We start from the raw sequence: 14859 nt of genomic DNA, 5'->3' as shown, positions 1-14859 counted from the left end.
TAAGGTGTACAACATTTTGTATGGTGTTATCAGATGGGGCACTGAAAACGAGAGTACGGTATTTGAGGAGTACACCAAGATGATGGAGAGCCACCACAACAATCTCACTGTCAGGAAGGTAGTGCTGGTCATCAACCCTCAATACCCATGGTTGGGGGCATCCCCAGACAGCATATTAACATGTGACTGCCATGAGATGGGTGTTTTGGAGGTGAAGGCCCCCAGCAGCCTTCAGAAGAGCACTTTGACAAAGAAAAGCATAGAGTACAGCACTTTTTGTCTCAATGAGGTTGAGGGAAAACTTTCATTAAAGGAGGACCATCAGTACTTTTACCAGGTGCAGACACAAATTCACCTGACACAAGCAAGCTATTGTGACTTTGCTGTCTGGGGACCAGGGGAAGGGGGCAAAGGGGAAATCCACATTGAAAGAATACTACCTGATACTGACTTTTTTGACACCATGTGTGAAAAGGTACACACATTTGTCCAGAAATGCATTATTCCAGAGCTGGTAGCAAAAGTGTTTACAGCTCCTATTCTGTCATCATCACATTATACCACCGAACCATCTGAAGGCAAGGGCTGTTACTGCGGGGTGCCTGTCCTGCATAAAGATGACATACTTGAGTGTAAATCAGGAATCTGACAGTACATTCATAAAAGTTGTCTTAAGCTTGACACCACACATTTAAAAATATCAAGCTGGAAATGCAGTGACTGTATGGGAGATTGCAAAACAAAATAGGGATAACAGAAAAAAAAAAGTGTTTTATTTAACACAGGCCACAAACGTTCTGGCATATATAGTTTTTGTACATATATGCATGTACATTATATGCTTGTTATGAAAACACTGTTAAAAATATGTAAAAGTTACTGATTATGTTATAGTGTATATAGTTATTTCCTGCTTTACAAACTATTTACAAACCTAATGTTTTTGCAGTGCATAAAAAACAGATTTTTTTTCAGATAGTAGTCTGAGATCAAATCAGTTATTTATAATTAAAGGTATGAATTTGTCATTTTCATTTTTCCTTAGTTCATTGATGGAAATAATAATCGGTTGCGCACCAAAACACTTTTTTTTATGTTTAGCCCAAGGGAACAACTGAGGGAGCCAAATTTGTCAGTGCACGGCACACATGGATTATTTTGTCTACAGTTGTTAGACCTCTAGGATGCTCAGCTTCACATATTTGAATTCTGATTGTACTTTGAAGTATGATGTACCGATTCCTTGCCTCACCGATAACTCTCTCGACATGGATCCTAACTGATGCAAGTCCACGCGTGGACTCTAGTTCCACTGGACCCAGTTGCCTTTTACCTTTAGTAAAAGCTGGGAGTTCGGCATTGTACAGACCAACAGAATCGGCCACATCAAACCCTCTATCAGCCAGTATCACATCACCTGGGTTGAGGCGATCTAAAAATCCACTGTGTTCAGTCAAGTGTTTGTCTGATGTTCTGCCACCCCATCCTTTTGAAATAAAAGAAACGGTTACTTGCGGTGTTCTGCCAATTAGATATTTCAAGGTATGGTGGTGTTTGTATTTTAAGTAGGTCTGTGCTCTTGCTCTTAGGTCTCTAGGCTTTTCGATGAAAATCTCAAAGCAGTCAATAATACACGCACATCTGTGAAAAACTAAAAATCATAGGCATTGAGGTCTGAAGCTCTTCTCGATTGGGCCAAAACACAAGTGCTGGAACAAACCTTGCATTTAACACTTCAATGGTGTTCCTGCTGGATGCCCACGGCATCTTGCTTCCTCTTCTCCTCCATCTTCTTGTTCTTCGTTTTGCTGTGCTGCTCATACCTCTCCATGTCTTTCTCCATTTTCCTCTTCTTGGTAGCTGGTGTGTGTGTGAAGACGGATGGAACCCAGTCAGGGGACAACGGGTCATCAGATTTGGCACCCTCAATGATAGAAGATATATAGGTATAAACACAGCCCAGGCTTGTCTCCTCGTCGGTTACTGCATCCGATAGCACAACAGCTGTCTGTCATTTTGACGAAACAAAATAAATCCAATGAATCGCCACCTTATCGTGGTGGAGGGGTTTGTGTGCCCCAGTGATCCTGAGAGCTGTGTTGTCGGGGGCAATAGCTCCTGGTAGGGTCTCCCAAGGCAAAGTGGTCTCAGGGGAGGGGTCAGACTAAGAGCGATTCACAGACCCCAATGACACGGACAATAATGAGTTGTGACACCTCGCCCGGAAAAGGGAAACCGGGGCACCCTCCTGGAGCCAGACCTGGGAGGGGAGCTCGCCAGCGAGCGTCTGGTGGCCGGGCCTGGCGCATGGGGCCCGGCCTGGCCCAGCCCGAAAAATCGGCATTGAGCCACCGCCCTCTGGGCCCACCACCTGCAAGGATAGGCATTGGGGTCGGGTGCATTGTGATCCGGCCGGCAGTCAGGGGCGGGAACCTTGGCGTGCTGACCCCCGGCAGCGCATACTAGCTCTAGGGACGTGGAATGTCACCTCTCTGGCGGGGAAGGAACCAGAGCTGGTGCCGGAGGTGGAGCGGTACCAACTAGATATAGTTGGGCTCACCTGCACGGATAGCACTGGTTCTGGAACCAAACTCCTGGAGAGGGGCTGGACTTTATCCTTTTCCGGAGTTGCCCAAGGTGAGAGGCGCCGGGCGGGTGTGGGGATACTCCCTTTTTCTAATCTCTGTTTCTCTATCTCTCAATGCCTTACTTTCTCTCACACACAATTTCAGGTAGAACCTTCCTTGTGTTATCACCAGTTATGGCCAACAGTAACTCAGCACGACTACTATTAATACTACAACATTCTTCTTCTACTACTATTGCTGATTCAACTATTTATTCTACTTAACCACTGATATTACTGCTGCTACGGATACTACTACCACTACTATAACTTAAGCTTATAAAACTACTACTCATCTTATGACTGCTTCTTCTACTATTACTACCACCTCTACAGTTTAACAGTTTTTCTTCATTGTATTTCAGCTCTTTGCTTCTTTTGATGATGCAGTTCAGCTTCCATCTCTGCCAGTTTTACAATTCAACTATCAGGTTTTTTCAACAGTGCAGTTCTTTGCTTTAGGGCTTTTTCAGGAAAGACATTTGAAACTTCCACATTTTCAGCAATGCTCTGTGACTGATTTCAGCTTTCAGCATTCCAACGCATTTTCTGCAGGATTGTATTATTTATGCGATTGGACTTTTTTTTCAAATGAAACTCAAATGAACCCCAAACTAACCCTAAATGAACCCCATTGATACAGCTGTCTCAGAACTGTTAATATATGCAACATCTTCGGGCAGTAGCAGCCACACAGTCAAAACTTCTTGCGAAATTTTCTAGTTCAGGGATGCAATCTCCCCTCAAGCAGAAACAAAAAAAACAACAACTCAGCTTCCTTCTTATTTTCTCAAAATTTTGTTTGAAATAAGCTTTAATCATATAACAGTCATTTGTTAACATAGTGTACATTTTCTGTTTGGCTTAAGGAATCAATAGAAGTGCATAAGAGTGACTTTACATACAGTATACAGTGTAATGTTTTGTACTCCCCTTGAGTTTTAAATCAAAGTTTCAAAATGTAAACAAAATCTAACTTAATTAAATCATTTGAATGATTTTTCAAATAACTTTGCTTTGCAGTTCTGGCTTTTTTTGAACACTATTTATTTGATCAACATTGGTAGCTGTTTAACATCTACATTATTTGTTTGTGATATATGGCTAGAATATGACTGTTCATCCAAATTTAGTGCAAATTACTACCATTTTCAGACTTCAAAAAATAAAATGTTAAATAATGTGGGTGTCCTTCCACTACTGTGATGCAAATATTTGGCGCAAGATAAAAAGTTGGTGGTACTAATTATCCAGTCAGGTGCTGTTAGATAATTGCAGGAGACAGCACAAGGAGATAAGAAAATTAAAAGAGCTCCAGAATGATGACATTTTTTGAAGTTTTTAGAGTTATTGCTCCACACAGTTCTGATGTTTTTGTCTGCTGCCATCTTTGGTCTCTTCAGTGGATGTCACATGCTTCATTAACATCATGATTAAAGTCTGTTTCTATTGCACACATCTATTGTCACATTTTGCTTTTACTGTGCTTTTATTGATACACCAACTTTTGCACTTTTATCAAATATCCAGCATTTCCTCTCAGGTTTTTTGTGCACAAATTGAAAATACACAAATAGATAGAATTGCACTTACAAAAGAAGGTTATCATGCTCCTCCTGTTGATCCGACACTGCATTGATTTACAGGGGGGTGGGTCATAGACAAAATTTTCATTTTGATCATCAGAACATTCATTCAATGAGGATGTATAATATTCTCTCACATATCCTAAAAAAAACCAAACATTAAATCTTCATGTTTTTAAACCTTGATTCAAATGTGAACATGCACTGTGTGTTATAGACAAAACATTTTTTATCCTAAATTAAAAATGTACCATAGTCCTGTCTGAAGGGAATCTATATATGTGTAGAGAACATTTCCAAATCCCACAGTGGCAGACCACAAAGCACGCTGACACTCCCCCTGTGGATCAGGAACACTGAGACGGTTGGGCTAACAGTAACACACATACTGCACCCATTGTACTCAGATTAGGTCATTTTCTACAACAGAACAATTTGAAAGATGCTTTTCGCATACAAATTTGGCACAGAGGCTTTATATGTTACATGTTCATTAAATAAATTAAATTTTAGAGAAACACACAAAGAAATCACAATTTCCTTTCAAACCAGCGCATTAAAATGTACAAAAAAACTCAAGGAATGTACACATTTTTCCACACAACTGTAAGTGTTCACATGTCTTACTTGTGTTCAATATTGCAGTGTTTACTGTGAATAATTGATTAAAACACCTAATTGGTACCATGGTAATGACAAAATCCAGGTGTACTGACGTTTCCACATACAGTCAGGATGCGTTTCTGCCTTCCTGCCATGAGACAGAAACACATCCATTACCAGCTTTAAGGGGTACATACACACTCATTATAAAGACACACCTCAAAATTACTTTTGTGCGGCCATTACCAATATACAAAACTAGAGCTGCACCAATATGGTTTTCTAAAGGCAACATATTCCCAACCATATTTGCCAACAATAACCTGGAAAAGATTGGTAATCACTCCATCTTTAGTGGTTGATACTTTCAAACCTATGGGATTGACTGTTTAGATAGTGTTAGTGATGATATTTTAAAGTCAAGTCAAATCTTAATACAATATATATATGGCAGCATATGTACATTGGAAGAGGTATTGTTATATCCATACTGGCTGTGGAGTGATCCTCACTGTGAAACTAACTTTAAGAGAGAGACAGTCCTGAAGCTAAAATGACAAGTTGGGACAGGATTCTCTCCGCCACTGTTAACAGTGTAGTCACGTTAAGAAGGGATTGTTTTGGGGCATCCTGGTGACTAGTAGTCCAAGTAGCTGGTAAATGAAAAGAGGGGATCACTGAAGCACAAGTATGAACAGAGGGTAGAATACATGTACATATGGCATGGTCGTATTATATTACATTTTTTTTTTTTTATATTACCACCTTCTTTTAAATAAGAGGTTTAGAAAGATGTAGATATTGACTGACAGTTGTAAAACAATACATTAATAAGACAATACAAGTATTATCTTGCTGATCTGACAGTTGTATGCAGTGCCATAATCTGAAAAAAAATCTAAACTTCCACTAACACAACTACTTAAAGATAAGCGGTAAACTACTATTGGACTGACAGAAATGGTGCATTTTAAGCTGATACAGTATGGGATATGTGCTTTCACCAGCTGTAAGCTGATGTATCAGTGCGTCTCTGACCAGTACAAACACAACACTGTCAATAAATAGGTTCACCAGTTATTGCTAAATTTATATAATTCACATTTTTTAAACTCAACAACCTCATTATAAACCCCCCAGTTAATCATTTTAGACTGTCTTCTTAAAGAACAGCTTCTAATTTAGGTAGAAAGAACCGAGCTGGACAAAGCACTTAAATCCCCGAAAAGGTTGAAAGACGCCTAAAAAAGGGCATTCCACTGTGCTTTCATGTCTTGTTTCTGGTAAAGATGCGCTCCCCTCGCAGGGTGAGGTGCTGCAGTTGGTACTGTAACACCTCAGTGTCTGATGATTCTTTGATACTTATTTTGTCCAGATTGAGGTAGTCCAGAGACTTGGACTGGGCCCTCTTTCCTTTTAGCAGACAGAGGGGTAGTGGAGCATGCAGAGCTCTCCTAGGCTCCCCGTGGGCCAGGGACCTTAGGAGGGTGTCACTCGAACTGGGCATACGCCTCCGTCTCCGCCCGTTGGCCGCAGGAATGTCGTATGGTTGGTAGTGGCGACTTTTGCCTTTGCCGATTCGTGAAGACCGGTGGATGCCCAAGTCTACAGACTTGGGGACAGCGCCCGGGACTGAGCTAGTCATGGCGTCTGATACAGAACACTTCTCTGGAGCGCCTTCTGACCACTTGTGGGCCAGCTTGAGCAGCTCCTCACCAGTGGTGAAGCCTACCAGATAGTTTGAGTCCATGTGGAGGATTTGGTATCCTGCAACAGTACCTCTGATGGGTGAACATGGAGTGCTTGCACAGCGAGGTCTCTCTGCTTCTGGTTTCAATGTGTCTTTTATTTCAGCTGCTGGAAGAATGGAGACGTGTGCCCTTGACACTCCATTGATATCCATTTCCATTCTTACAGACATATCCTAACAGATGAAAGGTGGAGAAAAAAAACATCACTTTAGTCACTATTATATCTGTGAGCAATACAGCTGTTACACAAAACAATAATCAATCAGGGGCCATGTTCACTAAAGATCTTAAAGGCGTAGTTTGGATAATTTGAAGTGAATTTTTACAATGTACTTATTCATAATCAGTGTATTACCTAATAGACAGGCAGGAATACCGACACAAGGGTAAAGCAATATAGGATTGTGGACAGGGCCAGAAGAAAAACATATGTTAGCCACTCAAAGGCAAAAAAGTCGATATCCGTTTAAGTGTACACTATATTTGTAATCTTTTCATCGCTTTACCTTAAAGTCAGACAGCAAAAGGAAGCTGAAAGTGAAACTCATCTATGCTCTCTTCAAATCCACGAGACTCCATGTACAAAATTAATGTAGATAAGTTTCCTTTTCAGTTCAGATCCCGGACTGAATATTCCAAACTTTTAAATTATGTTGCAAAGATTTTATTGCTTCAAGTCATTTTGCTGCTGTCCCCGTCTACAGTAGTACATTGCTTAGCTTTCATGCTGGTATTCCTGTTTGCTTCTTAGAACTGAAGGCATGCCAACGGCCATCCGCAGTAGGTAACATTGACAACAGATAAGTACCTCATACAACCACACTTCCAATTTTTCAAACCAATCCTTTAAAGGCATGAGATCCAGTCGCTCCTAAATTGTCAGCTAAGTTCTGACACAAAGACTCTTAACTTTTGATCTCACCGTGATAAAATGTTTATTTCACAAATTGTAATGGGCTTTTTATTATGGGTATTTTGATTGTGGTGCAATACACCCAAAAACTTAAAGCAGTCAAATCAGAGAAAAAGATTTGCATCTCTCTAGGGACTCTAGGAAGATGCAGTTACAGCACTGATGAACTTGGAAAATCTCAGAATGTCTGGTTTAATTAGCTTTTTTCTGCCATACTTGGTGAACAGCGAAGCAACTGGTGCCCCTTTTTTGATGATCGGAAAAAATACAGCAAATGCAGCCAGAGAGTTTTTTAATGACCCAGCAGTGGGTTGTTGTCAACTGGAATTGTCATTCACTTGACATCCAGTCCTGGCTGAGCAGGTGTGTCACACAGACCAACTTTTCCACTTGCAGGTTTTACCAACTTCCTCAGTAGGTCGCAGCATCAAATTATTTGGTCACACCTTTTTTCTTACAGCACAGTATTAATCAGTGATGGAAAGTAGCTAAGTACATTTACCCAAGTACTGTTCCTTAGCACAATTTTGATGCTATTTTCTACTCCACGACACTTCAGAGGGAAATATTGTACTTGTTACTTCACTGCATTTATTTATGCATATGAAATACAATGCATTGTTATACAGTAAGTTAAACCACCCAACAGTATAAAAAAAGAATGAAATTAGCTCTATGGCAGCCAGCTACAACATTAAAATGTGTCTCACATGTTGCTGCATCAATGGACTTGAAATTGCATTTGTTTAGCAAAGTCATCAATAAGAAGAAATATTTGATATATAATAGTATATTATAATTTCACAACTTAAGAGCCCATTTGGCTGCACTAAGAGTACTTTTACTTTTATACTTTAAGTTTATTTTCTTGATTATATACTTACATACTTTGACTTAAAGTTACTGTGAGAAACTTTTAACTGGTTATGAAAATGTCTCAATTTAATACAGATGTCTCTATATGAACTTTATAAGTAAATAAGACCTTCAGCAGAAAGATTGGCTACTTCTGTCGAGTTATTCTTAAAGTCAATGCTACAGAGTCAGATTCCACGCAAAATCAGATGAAATCATCAGCTTCACCAGAAAACTCCCTCAGCTCATACTTCAGCAGGGCCTCCAGCAACAACCCAGAATTGTCTATGATTGGAGAGAGGAAAAGAGCCCAGCGCCTGCCAGCTCGACCTCCTACTGAAGGGGAGATAGGCAAAGGAAGACGTTTTCTAAAAGGGAGGCTGGCGCTCGGAAACACTACCACTTTTTTCCACAGGGACCATCAAAATTAACACAATATGAAAGTTTCTTGTAGTAACTTTAAGTAAGATTCTGAAAGCACTACTTGGTTTTGAATTTGTTGTATTGGTACTTTTACTTATGGAAAAATTCTTAGTACTTCTTCAATCACTGCTATTAATCAATGACACTAGCTCAGTCACTTTCATCATCCGTGGTGAACGGATGATGAAAGACGTCTGTTTCTGATGACGGCGGCCGCTGATCAGCTGTCAGTCTGCTCTAACAGCTGGAGAGACTTTTGATTTTATGTCTGCACACATAATCACTGTACTAATATTAATAATGACACAAAGTAATCATCACTATACTAATATTAATAATGAAACAAAGTAATCATCACTGTACTAATATTAATAAGCGCAGGACCGATTTGTACCGGCGAAATGCGTTTCTTATTTATGAATTATTAACGTTTGTATGTTTTGAAATTTGGATTGTGATGTCATTATTAAATAATCCAGAATATGATTGTTTTCTCCTAAACACTTGAATTAATTGATTAGGCTCAATGTTTATGGGTAAATTGTAATTACATAACTTATCCAACCTGACACTCAGGAATTATTAGCCTCATATGAATGAATGGAAATGAAGATAAATGATGTAAAAAGTGTTTCTACTGACAGACAGACTCTCCAACTCTCTCTCTCTAATTTTTCAATCTGTTTAATCTGTGATCTGTCATCACTCTGGTATTAAACTCCAGTGGTGATGAGATATATCAGATCAGTACGATCGGCTGCAGCGTCCAATCAGATAACAGATGAACGATGAGGGGGCGTGTCGGCCCTCACAACACTTCCTGGAAGTAAGCTCTCGTGCATCCTCGCTCATGGCTCCTCGGTTATCCCTCCTCGCTCCTCGGTGCTGAAATAAGAGCTTTGGAACGGCCGTCAATATGGCGGCACAAAACGACTTCCGGTTCAAGCGTGGATCGAGGAGCGAGGAAACGACAAATAAGAGACTTGGGATGTACCCTTAGAGACGCAGTATACGGCTCTGGTAGCATCAGCTCTCCCTTAAGCATATTCTGTTTTATGGACTATTTGACTCTAAATACATCATTATTTACAAAGTGAACATCATGCTGTATAGAAGACTTGAAACTAGAGATTGAGACCATAAACTAATTTTTACAATGTTTACTGAGGGAATAAATCAAGTGAGAAGTAGAGTCATTTTGTCATAGACTTCTATTTAATTGGACTTCTACTTGCAACCAGAGGAGTTGCCACCTGCTGGTCAGTAGTTATAATGTGAGTTTAAGACAATTCCGTATTGGCTTCACTTTTCAGAACCGGAGGTTTCCCCCTGGATGGAAGGCAGAAAAGGCACACTTTTCTAAAGTGTTTTTTCCTGGGAGTGATTATTATAAAAAAAGGGGCGGTGAATGTTTTATCCACTGACATAAGGACTGTATCTCAGGTAAAAAAACCAAAGAAAAGGTTTGATATTAAAAGGTAATGGTAAAAAAGTACGACAAACCAGGAGAGAAATAAAAGGGAGAAGGACAAGGACCACCTTATCTGTTGTCCTTGTCCTCCTCTACATTGGAATTCTAAATCAACATTTGAATGCTGCAAAGCTTTTTTTTTTTGCACATCTATTCATTGTTAATTCTTCTGCAAAGTTGCAGATAGACAGGCTAATCAGGCTAATGTGTGTTGGATATATTGGGCAATCTCAGGGTCTCCGAGATTTTTTTCTTGTCTTTGTGTAATAATGTGATTATAGTATTATAAAATATGACAATATACATTCAAAGTTTCATTCAAAAATGAATAGAATCAATATTTAGTTTATATTTTAATTATGACAATTGATGAGGATGAAAGGTTGTATAGATTTAATACATTTGGCCCATGAGTTAGTACACTAACGGTTTTAAATATTGCTGTCTATTGAAGCATTTTTTAATTAATCAAGTTTTATTTGAGATGCTTTTATTTAAAAGGTGTGTGTTTACATTAAGACTGCCGGCCAGGCCTTCATCATTTGTGCGTCTGATGGTCTGAGGCACTTCTAAATTTGTTTGCAGATTAAGAACAAATTTAGGTTAATTCGGATTTGAGCCTAAATTGTTCGTCCGCACTGTTTGAGCACATATTTGTATGTATCCACTGATGGGAATGAGGCCCATTGTCTCTCCCTACCCACCAACCTCCTGCTCCTCGTTTGGCTTTTTAAAATAATCAGCTACAGACCACTTGACTTTTGGGACATGGTAAGAGCTAAATGGATCTATTATTAAGATTTCTGCCACTACGAACAAGCGCATCACTTTCTGTGCACCGCTATGTAAGGTGTTTAGTTTCAACCTGCAGACATACAGTGGGTACGGAAAGTATTCAGACCCCTTTAAATTTTTCACCCTTTGTTTCATTGCAGCCATTTGCTAAAATCGAAAAAGTTCATTTTTTTTCGCATTAATGTACACTCAGCAACCCATCTTGACAGAAAAAAACAGAAATGTAGAAAATTTTGCAAATTTATTAAAAAAGAAAAACTGAAATATCACATGGTCATAAGTATTCAGACCCTTTGCTCAGTATTGAGTAGAAGCACCCTTTTGAGCTAGTACAGCCACGAGTCTTCTTGGGAATGATGCAACAAGTTTCTCTGCCATTCTTCCTTGCAGATCCTCTCCAGTTCTGTCAGGTTGGATGGTGAACGTTGGTGGACAGCCATTTTCAGGTCTCTCCAGAGATGCTCAATTGGGTTTAGGTCAGGGCTCTGGCTGGGCCAGTCAAGAATGGTCACAGACTTGTTCCGAAGCCACTCCTTTGTTATTTTAGCTGTGTGCTTCGGGTCATTGTCTTGTTGGAAGGTGAACCTTCGGCCCAGTCTGAGGTCCTGAGCACTCTGGAGGAGGTTTTCTTCCAGGATATCTCTGTACTTGGCCGCATTCATCTTTCCTTCAATTGCAACCAGTCGTCCTGTCCCTGCAGCTGAAAAACACCCCCATAGCATGATGCTGCCACCACCATGTTTCACTGTTGGGATTGTATTGGGCAGGTGATGAGCAGTGCCTGGTTTTCTCCACACATACCGCTTAGAATTAACGCCAAAAAGTTCAATCTTGGTCTCACCAGACCAGAGAATCTTATTTATCATAGTTTGGGAGTCCTCCATGTGTTTTTTGGCAAACTCTATGCGGGCTTTCATATGTCTTGCACTGAGGAGAGGCTTCCGTCGGGCCACTCTGCCATAAAGCCCCGACTGGTGGAGGGCTGCAGTGATAGTTGACTTTGTGGAACTTTCTCCCATCTCCCTACTGCATCTCTGGAGCTCAGCCACAGTGATCTTTGGGTTCTTCTTTACCTCTCTCACCAAGGCTCTTCTCCCACGATTGCTCAGTTTGGCTGGACGGCCAGGTCTAGGAAGAGTTCTGGTCATCCCATACTTCTTCCATTTAAGGATTATGGAGGCCACTGTGCTCTTAGGAACCTTGAGTGCTGCAGAAATTCTTTTGTAACCTTGGCCAGATCTTGGCCAGATCAGGTTGGTGGTTCAAGCCCCTCTACTTGCAACATGCCGAGGTGTCCTTGAGCGAGACACCTAACCCCAAGTTGCTCCCCGGGCGCTTCATTGCAGCCCACTGCTCCTCCGGGATGGGTTAAATGCAGAGAAATAATTTCCCCATTGTGGGACTAATAAAGGATTGATTATTATTATTATTATTATTATCTGTGCCTTGCCACAATTCTGTCTCTGAGTTCCTTGGGCAGTTCCTTCGACCTCATGATTCTCATTTGTTCTGACATGCACTGTGAGCTGTAAGGTCTTATATAGACAGGTGTGTGCCTTTCCTAATCAAGTCCAATCAGTTTAATTAAACACAGCTGGACTCCAATGAAGGAGTAGAACCATCTCAAGGAGGATCAGAAGAAATGGACAGCATGTGAGTTAAATATGAGTGTCACAGCAAAGGGTCTGAATACTTATGACCATGTGATATTTCAGTTTTTCTTTTTTAATAAATTTGCAAAAATTTCTACATTTCTGTTTTTTTCTGTCAAGATGGGTTGCTGAGTGTACATTAATGCGATTTTAGCAAATGGCTGCAATGAAACAAAGAGTGAAAAATTTAAAGGAGTCTGAATACTTTCCGTACCCACTGTAAATATCAGGAGCATGCACGTGATGAGATGATATATGGAAAGCAGAAAGTGGGATTAAAATCCTCTATTCACCCAAATTGTGGAGTTGTGTGCGTTTTTGACCAACAAATGGCGCTTTTTACAATGCTCGACTGAGTGAAACACTGCTTTTACGCTGTTTATAAGCGGTCAAAAATGTAGTTTTTACAACATCTTTCCAGATGGTAATGAGCCCCTCCTCCTGTTTTGTATAGCAAGAAAGCCCAAGCTTCTGTAACCGATCGTTCAACAGTAAAGCCAGACGCAACAGCCAAAATGCTGTGGTGTTTTTGAAGATAGACAGTGGGCCATTTTTGTTCCTCCTCGATTTCTCGGCGATGGTTGATCCTCGGGATGCATTTTTGGAATTAGGATGTCCTTCAAGATGGAGCACTGAGATCTAGATCCGGGTCACAAGCCAAAACCAAGGACAGAGGAATTGAGGTGGCACAAAATCAGGAAATGAGAAAGATCCCATGTTGTTGCATCACACACACAGATACCACGCCCATAGCAGCTAGTAGCTCCTCACAGGATGCTGATAGGTCTGGTCAGATACAAATGCAGTACTTGAAGCCTGTCAAGATGAGTTTTCGTGCCCTATGTGATTCTGTGATCTCATGATATTGAAAAATCGTGCAAGGTAATTGTTTTTCAGCCCGGTGAGAAGTAAGCACTGGCCCAGACTTATTTAGAAAATAGTCTTTAAAAATTAGCTGATTTCATGTTTTAATGTAGGCTGTAAAACCATTTATGCAAGAAAAAATTTGATTTTACTTCTGTCATTATTAAGGTTAAATCAAACAGTTTAAATATAGATGGACCAGCACAGAGATAGATGAGAGCGAAAAGAAGCCGCAGCAGAATGCCCATGACCGCCATGGCGCAGCTTACTGACTCAGAGGAAAAGGGGCAATAGTGACAATAGACCCTCCCAGTGCATTTAAGCTGCAATAACGGAGTTCACGTGTCAGGTTTCACACTAACTGAGCCAGAATAGGCGTAGTATCTCTGCTAATATCTACTGTAGCGTTTATAAAGCCGTGTAAAAGAGAACATTTCAAGAAAAAAGATGGCTGTTGCAACAAACGGTAACCGGGTTAATCTTGTCCGCTGCTGCATTGGAAGCCCAGCCACACCGTTCTGCCGGGACAAATACCAACGTCTTCATACGATATCTTCATTAGTGTAACACCCATGGTTAAATGCGACGAATTGATCATTTTAATCAGAGAATATTATCAGACAAGATTAAGTCATGGGCGCTTTTGACTGCGGTTTGGATGGGAGACGTTAGTCCTCGCTGTTTAATTCCCATTAAATAGCTCTTGACTTCATGGCCCGCTAAGGTACGGACTGATTTATAAATTAAAAAATAAATGCAAACCTGTTTGACTGAGATGGGAATCCGATGTTCAACCTTCCCGACCGTGTGCTCTCTGGCTTCTGCGCTCTCACGCCTGTGTTCCGTCAACAGCAGCAAAAGCATCACTTCCGGTCTATTTTTCAGAAAAAAAGCAATTATACATTCTTTAAAGTATTTTTCGGTGGTAATAACTAGGCTACAATTTCCACGAGTGTCTCTGTAATGAGAAAAAACATAATAATAATAATAATAATAATAATAATAATAAATAACTGATCTGATGTACATAATATTCACTGCAGTTTACATTGCCGGTGATCTTTTAATCTAGTTACAGCATATCCATGGTTATCACATTCCTGCTTATATAAGCCTATGAATACTATTTGACTTGAACTCAGTAGTAAGTTTAGCTCAGTATTCAATGTTTCACCTTATTCAGTTTAAGTCAGTATTCAGTGTTATTCAGTAATTCACATATTCAGTATAAGTCAGTATTTAGTATTTCACATATTCAGTATAAGTCAGAATTCAGTATTAATGTTAACTCAGTCCTCTATGTGACTAAGTGTAACTCAG

At 40.1% G+C, this 14859-nt stretch overlaps 1 protein-coding gene across 1 annotated transcript; it reads right to left on the bottom strand.

Moving 5' to 3' along the window:
* Positions 1–3460: 3460 nt before the first annotated feature.
* On the bottom strand, positions 3461–14404 carry macir (macrophage immunometabolism regulator). The gene is made up of 2 exons (XM_054612620.1): positions 14302–14404; positions 3461–6739 (listed from the first exon to the last, which is right to left on the bottom strand). Exons 1-2 carry the CDS (start codon positions 14401–14403, stop codon positions 6083–6085), a joined length of 759 nt encoding a protein of 252 aa, XP_054468595.1. The 5' UTR covers position 14404; the 3' UTR covers positions 3461–6082.
* Between the last annotated feature and the right edge of the window lie 455 nt (positions 14405–14859).

This window comes from Anoplopoma fimbria, chromosome 14 (genome assembly GCF_027596085.1).
Source record: "Anoplopoma fimbria isolate UVic2021 breed Golden Eagle Sablefish chromosome 14, Afim_UVic_2022, whole genome shotgun sequence".
NCBI lineage: Eukaryota > Metazoa > Chordata > Actinopteri > Perciformes > Anoplopomatidae > Anoplopoma > Anoplopoma fimbria.
Note: the sequence above shows the minus strand (reverse complement) of the source record. Positions and strands in the feature narration are given on the sequence as shown.

Bases quoted from the DNA above. Each gene is read 5' to 3' on its own strand.
- macir (XM_054612620.1), bottom strand. From the start codon at position 14,403: ATGCTTTTGCTGCTGTTGACGGAACACAGGCGTGAGAGCGCAGAAGCC. The intron at 6,740-14,301 runs GTTTGCATTTAT...TTCATCTGTTAG, and splicing joins TTCCCATCTCAGTCAAACAG to GATATGTCTGTAAGAATGGA.